The sequence below is a fragment of the Lolium rigidum genome, chromosome 2 (genome assembly GCF_022539505.1).
Source record: "Lolium rigidum isolate FL_2022 chromosome 2, APGP_CSIRO_Lrig_0.1, whole genome shotgun sequence".
Taxonomy (NCBI): Eukaryota; Viridiplantae; Streptophyta; class Magnoliopsida; order Poales; family Poaceae; genus Lolium; species Lolium rigidum.
Window position 1 is genome coordinate 257,085,690 of NC_061509.1, and position 14,680 is coordinate 257,100,369.

Sequence of the window (14,680 nt, forward strand, 5' to 3'; positions counted from 1 at the left end):
TCAAAACTCAAATTTCAGTAGCGAGGATTACAGGTATGGAGATGGCATTGAAGATTTCAGAAGCATATTTTATCGTAAAGCTGATTGGAGTTAAGCAAGCTTGGAGATTAACTGAAGCAGAAATAGAAATAAGTACTAAGAGATCGATTCACCAATCCATAATTAGTCGGTAATATAGCTACCCTGCAAATGATCTTTTCAGCCAAACTGCAGATATAATACCGAGCATAATTTTAGCATAATACATCTCAGATCTTCTCATATTTCCTGGTCTCATATCTGAAACCTCTCAAAAGTTTCTTCCTGGCAGGGCCCTCCAATAAGCTAAAGACAATCTTCACGCTGTGCATACCACGGTAGCAAGGAAATCGCTGTCAAGAAAGAGATCCCTTAATGGGAATTTCAGAAGATCTGTACCAAACACCAAGCTAGACATACCATACCGAGCCTAATTTAGCATGTCCTATGTACGGTTTATTTTCTTTGAGAGATATATGCTTTTTCTGAACCAATATGAAAGAGGTACCGAACACTGACTAATGACTAGGCAAGTAGCTTTGCTCTAGCTTGGCCTGCCCAATTATTTGTTCCAAGCTCCACCACTGGCGTCGAATCTATTTTGCAAGACATATCGACCCTGAATCTCCATTTCAAGATAATCTCACCGGAATAGTTCATACTAATCCAGATAATGATACAGAGACGGTGGCTTTTAGCTGGCTCCTTCAATGGATCGACGGTGAGCAGCTACTGCAAGAATCAGCCAGTTCAGATTATTTTGAAGTTAATGTGCATGGTTACTGGCTATAGAACCACCTGCTGCTCCCCGTCACCTTTCTTCGTGTCTCGCTTTGCTACCCATCTGGCCAAGCGTCATTCACCTACTCTTTGAAAGTAGAAGTTCTTGTGTCTGCCGATCATGTAAGTGGCAACCATTTCTGGAGCGACAATGGACTGACTACTGGATTAGATCAATTGGATAACGAGAACCAACCCTCCACCTGATTAACAATAGGTAAAACACTTCCGTTGAAACTACCTGGCTAATACCTTTATTTTTTTCCGCTAATACCTTTAATGAACTCTATGTGGTTGTCACGAGGAATAATAATATACTCAATTCTATTTATACCTGCATCAAGCCAAGGACCTAACATAACATGACCGAATTGACAATGTGGGGGTGGTAAAGCATCTAGATTAGTTGATCAGTGACGAGCAAAATACACCGAAACAGAATTTCAGGATATTTACTTGCGTCGACAAAAAAAAAGATGTTCCCTCGTTACATCATGAATCAGGACACCAGTAATATATACAATAAACTATATTGATACGAACTACAAGCAGAAAAATGACTATCAGTGATCAAATATTACTGCATCTGGTATATTTCGTCGGAGATAGGGTGGGCAAAAACTAAAACCGTACGAGCCAGCTGGTGGATAGCATTCATTTTATTTCACAAACTAAATTCTAACCGCCAATCTAGTTTAAAAAAAATAAAGTAGCCCAAACCAATAAAACCAGTCAAACTTTTTTTGCTCACCCTTAGCCGAAGCCCAAAGTGAAGAGATGTAGTCAACGTCATCTCCAACAATATTGAGAAGAACTTTGCTTGCCTCACCTATATATATATATATAGCAGAAATGTGCAAGTAACCAGACAGTTCCGACTTTAAAAGATGAACTTATGTATGTAAATACGATATATATCAGTAATCACATAATGTAGATTAAATATTATCTACATCCTGGTATTTTTTTACAAAAAGTATTTGTATTCGAATTTTCAGAGGTTCAAAAAAGGGCCTCCATGTATCCTGAGCTACAAAAATACATTCTCTTAATTTTACCAACTATTAAACTCACAGAATTGAAGAAAAGGAGCAATAAAGTGCACACATTAAAGCATAATAATGGACATAGATTAACGATGTTCACATTCAGATATGATGGTTCTTCAACCTTACAAATGGCTGCCATACATAGACAGTCAAATAGGAAACGGGCTAATTATAAAAGAAACTCAGGATGCAACTTTTCGCATCTAAGCTTGGACATAAGCATATGCTAGCCGACGGTGACAATAGGGTGCTTCCCAATCTCCCATGGTCTTATTTCTGAAACACAGAGCAAACGGTTCAGAGTAAAGGAAAAAACTTTGCGGCTCAATTTGAAAGGTTCAAATTGCCAAGGCTTACCTTTTGTCCCTATATACTGGTTCTAAAACCCTCAATAAAATTCGCCAGGGATGAGCATGTCATCGAAGCTCCAAAGGTCCATGTTGCCGAGGACATCCTGAGGTTCATCAAGATTCAGAAAGTTGTCAATCGGTTCATCCACAACATCATCCATGAGAATCCTCAGATAAGGTTCTAAATCCTCCAGCCCATCGGTGAGATCAACTGCACTGTTATGCATAACAGGAGGCACCACTTGGCTGTAGGTGTTGCTCTGGACAAGCGCAGACTCATAGCTGTAGGTGTTGCTCTGGACAGTCCCAGACTCATAGCTATAGGTGTTGCTCTGGACAAGCGCAGACTCACCCAAGTCAGAGCAGCCAAAAGAGTTGCTCCCCTGATCAGAGTACAGATTCATGACAGGAGCTTCAACAGGGGCAGCAGAGTTCATTGCAGGAACAAATGACACGTTATCAGGCTGATCAGGTGGCTGGTTTGTATTGGCAATGTTGTTGACTGTTGGTGCAACGGCAGGTATCTGTACTTCTTTTGACTTGCGTACTTTAAGAGCAGCAGGGCGGAAATTTGGAGCAACTGTTTGCTCCTCTGGAAAGTTAAGCTTGGCCTTGTTGCCACGAATCTTGCGTGCTTCAACATCATAAGCTCTTGCAGCTTCTTCAGCACTGTTGAAAGTACCGAGCCAGACACGCACACCCTTGCGAGGATCTCTGATTTCAGCAGCCCACTTACCCCAGGGGCGCTGGCGGATACCCCTGAATTGGTTCTTCCTCTTCCTTTTCAATGACCTTTCCGCAGGGTCATCAAAACCAGCAGTAGTCATGGTGCCCAAGCCATCTGCAATGCAAGAACGGTGTCAATGCTAAGAGAGTCATTCGCAGAAATTTCTTCTTACTAAATTTAGACATAAGACTATAAGAGATCATAACCCTGATGAACACTAAACAATGAGTACAATCCCCTTCAGTTTTTGGATCAAACACCCATCAAATCACACTTAATAGAAAAAGCAGGGTTCTTAAGACAACCCAGCTTTACGTTCAAATTCTACTATACACAATGGAGAGTCCATAAAAAATCTCGGATCAAAGTAAAACCCACAATATCCAACTTTAGGCTAATCCAGTATTAACATGGCAATCTGATATGTAAATAATGAACAAGAAAGTAGAGTAGCTAAAACTTCAACAAAGACCAACGTTTGAACTCTTATGGCTTACATCGGTAGTAGAAGCTACCAAGACTTAGACAACTTATTCAGAGGCACCAACCAGCAAGACTAAACTACATCAACCAATAGTGGACAGAAACTTGTGAGGAAGCTCATGAAATATCAGATGCTTATTCAATTGTTGCAGGATCAATACTTCAAATTTGGCTGTCATCAAGTCTATTAAAGATATACTGCAAAAGGACAGAAGTGTTCTCATGCAGAAACGAATGAAATGGTCATCTAGTAGTGTCAGCCTAAGCAAACAAGAACACAGAGCATCTTTAAAAAAATTGCACAAAGACGAATTATAGAATATATTGACTGAAATAAACTACCCTAGAAGTTACCTCTAAAAGATCAGTGAATTTAGCAGTATGATTAATGCACGACTCGGCAATCAACACAATAATCAAATTAGATTGTGAGTTCAACAAAACTAGAGCAATCCTCACGGCTCACGTGGATCTAGTGCTAGCCTAAGCAAACAAGAACACAGAGCATCTTTAAAAAAAATTGCACAAAGACGAATTATAGAATATATTGATTGAAATAAACTACCCTAGAAGTTACCTCTAAAAGACTAGAACAATAATCACAAGAACACGGAGAGAATTTAGCAGTATGATTAATGCATGACTCGGCAATTAACACAATAATCAAATTCGATTGCGAGTTCAACAAAACTAGAACAATTATCACGCGGATCTACAGCCATGGAACAGGGAGATAATTCCTTAACAAGGAATGATGAAACAATTCACAAGGCCAAAAGTCCCGAGACCTTGGAGCAAAAAAAAAGTTACTAAGACTTTCAACCCTTTTGACTAAACGCTAAGCATGTAAATCAGCATTCTCTTTTGACTAAACAGTAAAACATAGTATATGAATCAACATTCAAACTCGGAAAAGTTAGAAATCCCCAGATCGACAACCAAAATCGCTTTCCCAAAGTGAACAGACTAGTAACAATTTCGGAATCCCAACACGACAGAGAAATGAAGATGGTAACCCTTGTCCCAAACCACTCCGTAATACCCCAAAATCCCTAACAAACAGTAAAACAGGAAAGCACAAGAAATGTCCGAAACACACCATCAAACGACAAAACATACCATCCCCTGAAACCTGAACCGCTATCTTCCCGAACAAATCCCACAGCTTCCACAACAACCAGTTACGAAAAAATATATATACTCCCAGCGAGCCGACGGCGATACCTTTGGAGATGGACGTCTTGACGGTGGGCGGCTTGATCTCGATGACCTCGTCGTCGCTATCCTCCTGGAAGTCGAACTCGAAGTCGGAGTCCCTGGTGTCGGCCTCGAACTTCTGGAAGTCGGCCTCGAAGTCCTCGTCATCCAGCTCCAACACCTCCGGGAACCGCGCGAAGAGCCGGCCCGTCCTGGGCTTGTTCTTCTGGGGCCACAGCGTCCGCCTCAGCTCGTCGCACTCCGCGATTGAATTGCCGCCGCACATGGCTTCGTCGTCGGGAGCGTCGCCGCCGTAGCAGCAACTTGTGCAGGAGTTTCTAGTGAAGCGGAAGGTGGGGCTAGGGCAGGTCGCTTTATACCCGGTGGCGCGGGTGACGGCGTGAGGTGGCAGGAGCGTAGGTAAGGGACGCGTGGTGGGGCAGTGGCGTCAGTGGGACGACGCGTGCGGCGGAAGCTACGAGGTAGGAACATTGCACGTTGGGCCCTTGAAAGAAGCGAGTATTTTGGAACCCTCCCCTTACTAATGAATGAATGATATTACTGTACTCTCTTTCTTTGGTAGCGAGTCCTCATTTATTACCTCAAGATTGTAGTAATGTCTCGCACTAAATGAAATTGGGCTAAGAAATTTAACATAAGATTTCCTTGTGAATAATTATGTACAGTGTAATCTTTTGAGGATTGCCACTCATTGATGGCACAATGTATTAGTCTATACATTCAATACAAATTGGCCGTGTGCATTGTTTCGTTGAATAGGTTTGGCATGCTCCCCTTTTTCAAAATAGTATATATGCAGAAAGAATTACATTGTCAATAGCAGATTTAATGTGATGACCATGGGTTTACAACTTTGTGTCCAACCTAACACAAAGAAAAAAAATAGGAGTAGGGCGTTTTGTAGACCGGACTACATTTACCTATTCTTTGAGAATTTTAAAAAATGACATTTAAATTTAAAAAATTCAGAAAATAAAATTCAAAATTAAGAAAATGATGTATTCTGCTAACGTGTCAAATCTCAACTAAAAATATCTTATATTTTAGGTCGTGTAAAAACGCAAAAGTGAGAATCTGAAGTAGTCAACAAGTAGGACACTCCAATAATTCAAACCTCCAAAATTGTCAGATTTTTCTATTTTTATGTGGCCTAGGATATAAGGTGTTTCGAATTGAGACTTCGTACGCTTTGGTAAAATACATCATTGTCAACATCTAGGATTTTTTAGAGTAATTTGAAACTTCAAAATGTTGTATTCAACTTTTTAGAAAAATGAGCTACATGTAGCTCTTGCTACATTTGCAGTTTCTGAAAAAGGTTAGTGGTTTTTTAAGTGATAGTTTCCATTTAGAAATAAATTAATGGCGTAAAAAGTATCTCGAAATTCTGTTAATGAATTTGCACTAAATAGAAGGGGAAGGTAGTAAAAACGCTTGAAACCAATAACGCCTCTTGTCGATGGCCTAGATTGTTCTGGTATGATCTGGTAGCACCATGTTGAGCCAAACTAAGCCCAAGGCACACAACTGTAGGTGATGGAATGTGTGGTGCAGCAGTGATGTCGGCAAGATGACACAAGTGGGCCTTGCACTTTAGCGAGGTGACGCATGTGGCGGAAGCCATAAGGTCGAATGCCTTTTCGATTTTTTCACTTTTGCCCCTTAGGATAAGTGAAATTTCTAACATGATCCTTAAGTTTCAAATGAATGGTTATGTTATATTTATTTGATAATGACACCATTTATTAGCTCAAGATGTAATATGATGACCATAAGTTTACAACCTTGTGTCAAGCAATGACAAGTACAAAATGCACCAACATATAATCATCATCGAACAATAATAACAAGAACAAACATGAAGTGGTTTTTTCACAAGGATTTGATTGGTGAAGGCAAAAATAGAGTGGTGAATTGGGGACTGGAATAGAAACTTTCTGTCGACATTCTATTATTTGATTTTTAATAAAAAAAAGGGAGGGTGAAAAGAGCTTGAAATAGGAAACATATCTTGTCGGTAGTCTAGCTTAGCTTAGTATGATCTGGTTCCACCATACATGTTTAGCCAAACCAACTGAGAAGGCACAAATGTAGGTGATGGAATGTGTGGTACACCGGTGGCGTCGGAAAGATGACGATAGTTGGGCCCGTACCTTTGTGAGGTGATGAATGCGACAAAATCCATGAGGTGAAAACATGAAAGGAAACAAATGAGCACTGCACCGTTTGCCCCTTGAGATAAGTGAACATTTATAACATAACCCTTGAGCAACGAATACTGTTTGAACTATTTTTTTTGATATCAAGTCGCCAATTATTAGCTCAACATGTAATATGATGACCATGGGTTTACAAATTTGTGTGAAGCGTGGTAACCCGAACAAACATGGAGTAGTTTTATCACAAGAATTTGATTGGTGGGTGAAAAAATAAACTAGTTAATTATCGATTTACAAAGAAATCTTTCGTCGATATTTTACTATTGGCCTTATATGAACAAGGGGGAACGGTGTAAAAATCTTGAAACCGGTAACATTTCTTGTTGATAGTCAAGATTATCTTGGTATGATCTAGTGCCACCATGTTTAACCAAACTAATCCCACGAGCGAAAAATATAGGTGATGGAATTTGCGGTGCGGAAGTAGCCTCAGCAAGATGACACTGACGGGGCTTGTACTCTTGTGAGGTGATGAGTGTGTCGGAAGACGCAACACGGAAGTAGGAAAGGAAATAAATGAGTGTTGTCTTTGTTGGGATTCTTGCAAGTATGCACCTTGAGAGAAGTGAAAATTTATAACATGGCCCTGAATGATTGGTTGAGCTATCCTTATTTGGTATTAAGCCCCCATTTTTTAGTTGAACATGTAATATGAGGACCATCGGTTTACAAGTTTGTGTCAAGAATAGTAATAAGAACAAAATTGAGTGGTTACATCATGAGAATGAGATTGGTTAAAACAAAAAAAAGTGGTGATTTGATGATTGACATAGAAAATTTGTAACGACATTACATGTTGTATAGTAAATATGGTAAGTAGTTATAAAACACATGAAACCTAGTAACATCACTCATACATAGTTTGGCCTAGCTTAGTGATGAGGGTTGACCTTGATAATGCCTATAATTGTGAACTGGGGTTTTAGGGAAAAGACAGCGTTGGTGGTTTCGTGGACTTGTGAGACAAACGAGGTATCCGATGTAAATAGATTGGAGGCTAAAGTTACCGAGATTGTATTGATACTAGTGATTGCAATGATACTATTTATAACAAAGGTTTGGGATCCCCTCCCTGGTGGCTCCTCCTAACCCTTATATAGTGGGCTAGGTCTCAGGGTCCATTCTCGGGCCGGTTACATACTATATGTCGGTTTACTCGACGTAGCTAACACTTGCCTATTTTTATCTAGTTTCTAGGATTTAACTTCTCTTGGGCTTCATGGGCCTTCTAGACTTCCTCCTGAATACGTACCATGGATAGTAATATCGAGTACCCAACATGGTATACCCATATCACTTAATGTGATCACTACCAACCATGTTTATTCTAAATATCCCACGAGATCGATCAGGTGTAGGTGATAGAATTTGTCATGCGGCACTGGTATCCACAAAGAAAACGCTACTTGGATTGCACTTTCAGGAGGTAACAAGTGTGCCGAAAGCTGTGAAGCAGTAACTAGAAAGAAAACAAATAAGTGTTTCCATTGAGAATCTTGCACAATGGCTTATTGAGAAGTGAACATTTCCAACATGACCCTTGAGTAATAAATGAATGGTTGAGTTATCTTTCTTTGATATGAAGTTGCCATTTATTAGCTCAACATGTAATGTGAATGGTTCATGTAATGGTTGTGTCTAGAATAATAACAAGAATAAACGTGGAGTGGTTTCTCAAGAGGTTTTGATTTGTGGAGGAAATAATAGAGTGGTGATTAGGGACTAGAATAGAATTTTATGTTGACATTGTACTATTGGATTTTTAGTAAAAAATGGGTGGTGCAAAAAGCTTGAAATCGACACGTATCTTGTAGATAGTCTAGCTTACATTGGTATGATCTAGGGCCACCATGTTTAACCAAACTAATCTCACGAGCGATAAATATAGGTGATGGAATTTGTGGTGCGGAAGTAGCCTCAGCAAGACGACACTAGTGGGGCTTGTACTCTTGTGAGGTGATGAGTGTGTCGGAAGATGCAACGCGGAAATAGGAAAGAAAATAAATGAGTTTTGCCTTTGTTGTGATTCTTCCAAGTATGCACCTTGAGAGAAGTGAAAATTTATAGCACGCCCTTGAGTACTGAATGATTGGGTTGAGCTATCCTTATTTGGTATTAAGCCACAATTTATTAGTTGAATATGTAATATAGGGACCATCGGTTTACAAGTTTGTGCCAAGAAGTTATAAGAACAAAATGGATTGGTTACTTCATGAGAATGATATTGGCATAGAAAATTTGTAACGATTGATGATTGACATAGAAAATTTGTAACGACATTCTACTACGTGCTTTGTAGTAAAATATGGTAAGTAGGAGTAAAACGCATGAAACCTAGTAACATCACTCGTAGACAGTTTGGAACAGCTTAGTGACGAGGATTAACCTTGGCAATGCACATAAGTATGGACTTGGGCTTTAGGGAAAAGGCAACGCTACTGATCTTGCACTTTCGTGAGGTAACAAGTGTGACGAAAGCTGTGAAGCGGTAACTAGAAAGGAAACAAATAAGTATTTCCTTTGGAATTCCCGCACAATGGCTTCTTGAGATGTGAACATTTTAAACATGACCCTTGAGTAATAAATGAATGGTTGAGTCATCTTTCTTTGATATCTTTGATATGAAGTTGCCATTTATTAGCTCAACATGTAATGTGAATGACTCATGTAATGGTTGTGTCTAGAATAATAACAAGAACAAACATGGAGTGGTTTCTCACGAGGTTTTGATTTGTGGATGAAATAATAAAGTGGTGATTAGGGACTGGAATAGAAATTTATGTCGACATTGTACTATTGGATTTTTAGTAAAAAAGTGGGTGGTGCAAAAAGCTTGAAATCGACAACGTATCTTGTCGGTAGTCTAGCTTAGCTTGGTATGACCTAGTGCCACCATTTCAAACCAAACTAATCCCACGAGCGACAAATACAGGTGATGGAATTTGTGGTGCGGAAGTAGCCTCAGCAAGACGACACGGGCGGGGATTGTAATCTTGTAAGGTGATACGTCTCCGACGTATCGATAATTTATTATGTTCCATGCCACATTATTGATGATATCTACATGTTTTATGCATACTTTATGTCATTATTATGCGTTTTCCGGAACTAACCTATTGACGAGATGCCGAAGGGCCGGTTCCTGTTTTCGCTGTTTTTGGTTCCGAAATCCTAGTAAGGAAATATTCTCGGAATCGGACGAAATCAACGCCCGGCATCCTATTTTTCCACGAAGCTTCCAGAACACCCGAGAGCCGCCAGAGGAGGGCCCTGTGGGCCCCAGACGACAGGGTGGCGCGGCCCAGGCCTTGGCCGCGCCCCCCTAGTGTGTCACCGCCTCGTCGCCCCTCCGACTCCGCCTCTTCGCCTATATAAAGGTCCCTGACCTAAAAACATTGACACGTTCGACGAAACCAGAGAAAACCTTCCAGAGCCGCCGCCATCGCGAAGCCAAGATGCGGGGGACAGGAGTCTCGTTCCGGCACGCCGCCGGGACGAGGAAGTGCCCCGGAAGGCTCCTCCATCGACACCACCGCCATCTCCATCAACGCTGCTTGTCTCCCATGAGGAGGGAGTAGTTCTCCATCGAGGCTCGGGGCTGTACCGGTAGCTATGTGGTTCATCTCTCTCCTATGTGCTTCAATACAATAATCTCATGAGCTGCCTTACATGATTGAGATTCATATGATGATGCTTGTAATCTAGATGTCATTATGCTAGTCAAGTGGGTTTTACTTATGTGATCTCCGGAGACTCCTTGTCCCACGTGTGTAAAGGTGACAGTGTGTGCACCGTGTGGGTCTCTTAGGCTATATTTCACAGAATACTTATTCACTGTTATGAATGGTGTCGTGGATGTGACCACGGCAGATGCTACAGGGGGTAGCACTTCGTTGATGCGAGGGTAAGGGAACATCGCCATCTACGGGTCGAGGTGCAAGAAACGCAAGGGTTTTACCCAGGTTCAGCCCCTCCGGAGAGTAAAAGGCCTACGTCCTGCTAGATCTTTATTGCTCAGTGGAGAATTACAATGGGGGGGCTCAGTCGGCGATGAGCCAAGAGCTTACAATGAGGAGATTGGATCTCAGATGATATGTCCCTCTAGGGTTTAGCCCGGGGGTTTATATTTCCACCCCCGGCCTAGGGTTACAAAGGGATAACTCCGAATCGTATCAGTTACTACAAATCCGGGATACCGCACCCTTCTTCAAGTAATCTCTATCTTGAATCGAGCAGATCTTCTCCTTAGAGCTTCGGCCCAGTCGCCTTCGGGCCCAGTCGATTGGGCGACTGGCGGTCCTCCCTGGGCCTTCATCCTCGTGGCGAGTGGGACTGGCGACCCACCCCCTATGGGCATATCCCCATCAGTAGTCCCCGAGCGCGGTGGTGACGAAGCATAGATCCGGTGCGGGTCGCGGAGAGACACTAAGGCGGATTAAGGTGAATCGCCGCCGGGCTCCCGAAGTAGACTCCAGCAGATCGCTAGTCTTCACTCGCCTGAACTTGATGAGCCATTCGACGCATGACAGTCGGCGTTATGCCAGTCGTCGTAGGGCAGTCGGCGCATGCCAGTCGCCGCAAGTCAGTCGGCGTAGGTCCCGTGCGCGGACGCGTGGAGGAGGCAACGGCTAGTTTTCACGTTGACCGAGGTGTAGACCATTTGCATGGAGTTGACCGTTGGGCCTGATTTGACCGTTAACGGCTAGTCTTAACGTCCGTCCCGCTGATCCCGCCGCCAATCCTGACCGTTAATCTCGGGGCGGCTATCTCGCGGCGAATCAACGGGTGGATTTGGTGCTTATCTGAGGCGAGTGCAGCGATATAAAAGGCCGAACCCGGGGGTTAGGGCTTATCACTCCGCCACATTCTTCCTCCATTCCCTTCTCTTTTCGTCGAGAACTCCTGAGCGCAACCATGGCGGCGAGAGCCTGGGGCAAATCCAAGGTCACGCGCGAGTCCCTCCTTCCGTACGTCGCCGCCGGGGTCATCCCCGAGTTCAAACAGGAGCGCTGGCGAGTTCCGCCGGCGAACGAGGTGGAGCCGCTCCCGAGGCCAGGCGAGTTCGTTCTCTTCCTCAGCTTCTTGGATCGCGGATTCGCGCTCCCCTCCTCCGACTTCATCCGCCAGTTGTTGGCCTTCTATGGCATCAAGATATGCGACCTGGGGCCGCACACTGTACAGCAGATCTCTCGTTCGTAGCATTGTGCGAGTGCTACCCGGGTTGCCCGCCGTACTTCCCGTTGTGGGTATCAATCTTCCACGGGCGGGCGACTCGGGCCAACAAGAGCAGCGAGGCCCTCATCCCGAACGGCGGAATCACCTTCCGAGTGAAGTCCGGGGAAAGCTTCATCGACATGGCGCTCCCCAAGAAGGCGCAATCGCAGTGGCGCCGCTTCTGGTTCTACGCCAAGGAGTACACTCCCCCCGGCGAGGTCTGCATTCCCCAGTTCAGCCCCGAGCCCAGCGTCCCGCGACGTCTCAACGTCCGGTCGCTGCCGCGCGAGCAGGAGGAAGTGGTGAAGGAGATGCGCCAGGCGATCCAGGCGCTGAAGGATAACGGCCTGACGGCGGCCAATATGTACAACTGCTGGCTCGGCCGGCGGCTGATCCCCCTGCGGTGCCGAGCTCACCCCATGTGGGAGTACCGGGGGCAAAATGACTGCACCCGGTCGACGGCGACCGAGTGGGACGAGAGCGAGTATCGGAAGGCACTCGCCAAGATCACCATGGCCACCTTTACCTCCTTCGAGGACGGCCTGCAGCCCTACTCCGAAGATACCCCGGCGCCTCAGGTAACGCATCGTGCGGCGACTCTAATCGTTTCGGCAATGTCCCTCTTTTCTGACTTGTTTCCTTGATTCGAATGCAGCGGTGGCAGAAGATTACTGACCACCTTCCCCCCCTCGCCGGGAAGGAGCCTCCGGAAATGACCGAAGGCGAAGAAGAAGAGGTCGACGACGAGGAGGAGCGCACCGAGTCGGACTCCGAGGCGCGGGACTTCATCCGACTCCCGCGCGGGTCGAAGAGAGGCGCCGGATCCTCGTCTCAAGGCGCAGCTGATGAGGAGGCGACCTCTCACCCGGAGGGGGAGGCGGAGCCCTCCAAGGAAGGGGCCGAGTTGCCGCCGAAGCGACTGCGCCCGACCATCCTGGAAGGTTCCATGAGGCTCCAGCGCCCTCTGAAGGACGCAATCGATGCGGGAGCTCGAGCTGGTCCGGGCGTAAAGGCAATCCCCACGGTGAAGTAAGTGCTCCCCGCCAAGCCTTTTCTCTTTATGGCGGGGTTGGATGTTGAGTCACCTTGCTCCCGTGCAGGTCCAAGAAGAAGACCTTGGCCAGGCCGGCCACAACTGGGGCGGCGGCCACGAGGGCGGCCGAGGCGAAGAAGAAAGCCGCGGAGAAGAAAGCGGCGCCTTCCGACCTCGAGGGCGCGGGGTCGGCCCCGGAGGAGCCTGTCGCCACGAGCCAGGCCGAGAAGACGGGCACCAGCCGCACCGAGCCCACCGCCGAAGTCTTCCCCCTGCCCAGCATGGTTCGCGGGGGCACGGCGAGCGCAGCGATGGGATCGGGCGCCGTTCCTCCCGTGGTGGAGGAGGAGTCAGCGGGCATCGGGTCGACCGAGGGCCAGAAGGCGCCTGAAGCCGAAGAAAACGTCGTCGAGGAGGGCGGCCTCTCGGAGCCGCTGAAGGAGCGCCGGTCCGAGGCTGCTAGGGACCGAGCCCTACCTAGCGACGCCGATACGCGGACAGGCGGGGCACCGTCAACCGAAGCGATGATGCAGGCGGGGAAGGCGGCCGAGTCGCGCCATCCACCGCCTTCTACCTTGACCTTCACTGAGCTCCACACGGCGCTCGGTGAAGCACACGTGGTGAGTATTTCTGTACTCGCAGTCCAGTCACCCCCAGTCCCCGAGGGTCGACTTGGCCTGAAAGGGCGAGTCGAGTCTTCTTTTGCGTATCTGGACTGCTTTTATTGATCTTGGCATTGTTTTTGATTTTGTGCGAGGCGGAGGTTAAGCGATTGACCGCGCTCGTGGAGGAGGCGGCGCAAAAGAACCGGAAGCTTATTGCTCTGGGCAGTAAGTCACGCTCGTTTGCCTTCCTCTCTCAGTCGCGCTGGCCTTGATTGTACTTCTGTTCTCACCGTCCTCTTTTTTTGTAGCAGAGGCGCAGGCGAAGGCTCTTGCCGAGGCGCGGGAAGGGTTTGTCAAGGAATCCTTCTACCGCGAAGCCGAGTTCCGGGCGCAGCAGGCCGAAGAGGCCCGGAAAAGGGCGAAAGCGGAGGTGGCGGAGTTGACGAAGGTCTTGGAGCAGAAGGGCCGGGAACTGGAAGATGTCATCACCGAGTACGAGGTGAAGCTGGAGGCCGCAACTGATGAGCGGGAGTCCGCGCGTGGGGCCGCCGCGACTCTGCGGGAAGAGGTCGCGGCCTTGAAGCAGCAGCACGGCAAGGAGTTGGCTGCGGAAAAGGAGGCATCCGAAGGCATTGTCCTGGCGGTGCAGGCCGAGAAGACCAACTTCGAGGCTTTCGTCCGTGAGATGTCGCGGCAACTTCTTGGTAAGTTCTTGCCTCTTCCTTGCTTTTTGATTGCCGAGGCTCCGAGTCCCCGGGCGTGGCGAGTCGGCGTTAGGGGCCGGTCCCCAAGCCTGGCGAGTCAACTTCGGGGGCCAGTCCCCGAGCACTGGCGAGGCGGCTTCGAGGGCCGGTCCCCGAGTATGGCGAGTCGGCGTTAGGGGCCAGTCCCCAAGCGCGCCGAGTCGATCTCGGGGGCCGGCCCCCGAGCATGGCGAGGCGGCTCGGGGGCCAGCCCCGAGTATGGCGAGTCGGCGTGGGGGCC

At 46.5% G+C, this 14,680-nt stretch overlaps 1 protein-coding gene across 1 annotated transcript; it reads right to left on the reverse strand.

Moving 5' to 3' along the window:
• Window positions 1-2,235: 2,235 nt before the first annotated feature.
• On the reverse strand, window positions 2,236-4,776 carry LOC124688617 (ethylene-responsive transcription factor 1-like). The gene is made up of 2 exons (XM_047222272.1): window positions 4,632-4,776; window positions 2,236-3,038 (listed from the first exon to the last, which is right to left on the reverse strand). The coding sequence occupies exon 2, from the start codon at window positions 3,022-3,024 to the stop codon at window positions 2,236-2,238; it is 789 nt and encodes a 262-aa protein (XP_047078228.1). The 5' UTR covers window positions 3,025-3,038; window positions 4,632-4,776.
• Window positions 4,777-14,680: the final 9,904 nt, after the last annotated feature.

What these genes read in the sequence shown, in the direction of transcription:
- LOC124688617 (XM_047222272.1), bottom strand. Translation starts at nt 3,024, where the DNA reads ATGACTACTGCTGGTTTTGATGACCCTGCGGAAAGGTCATTGAAAAGG.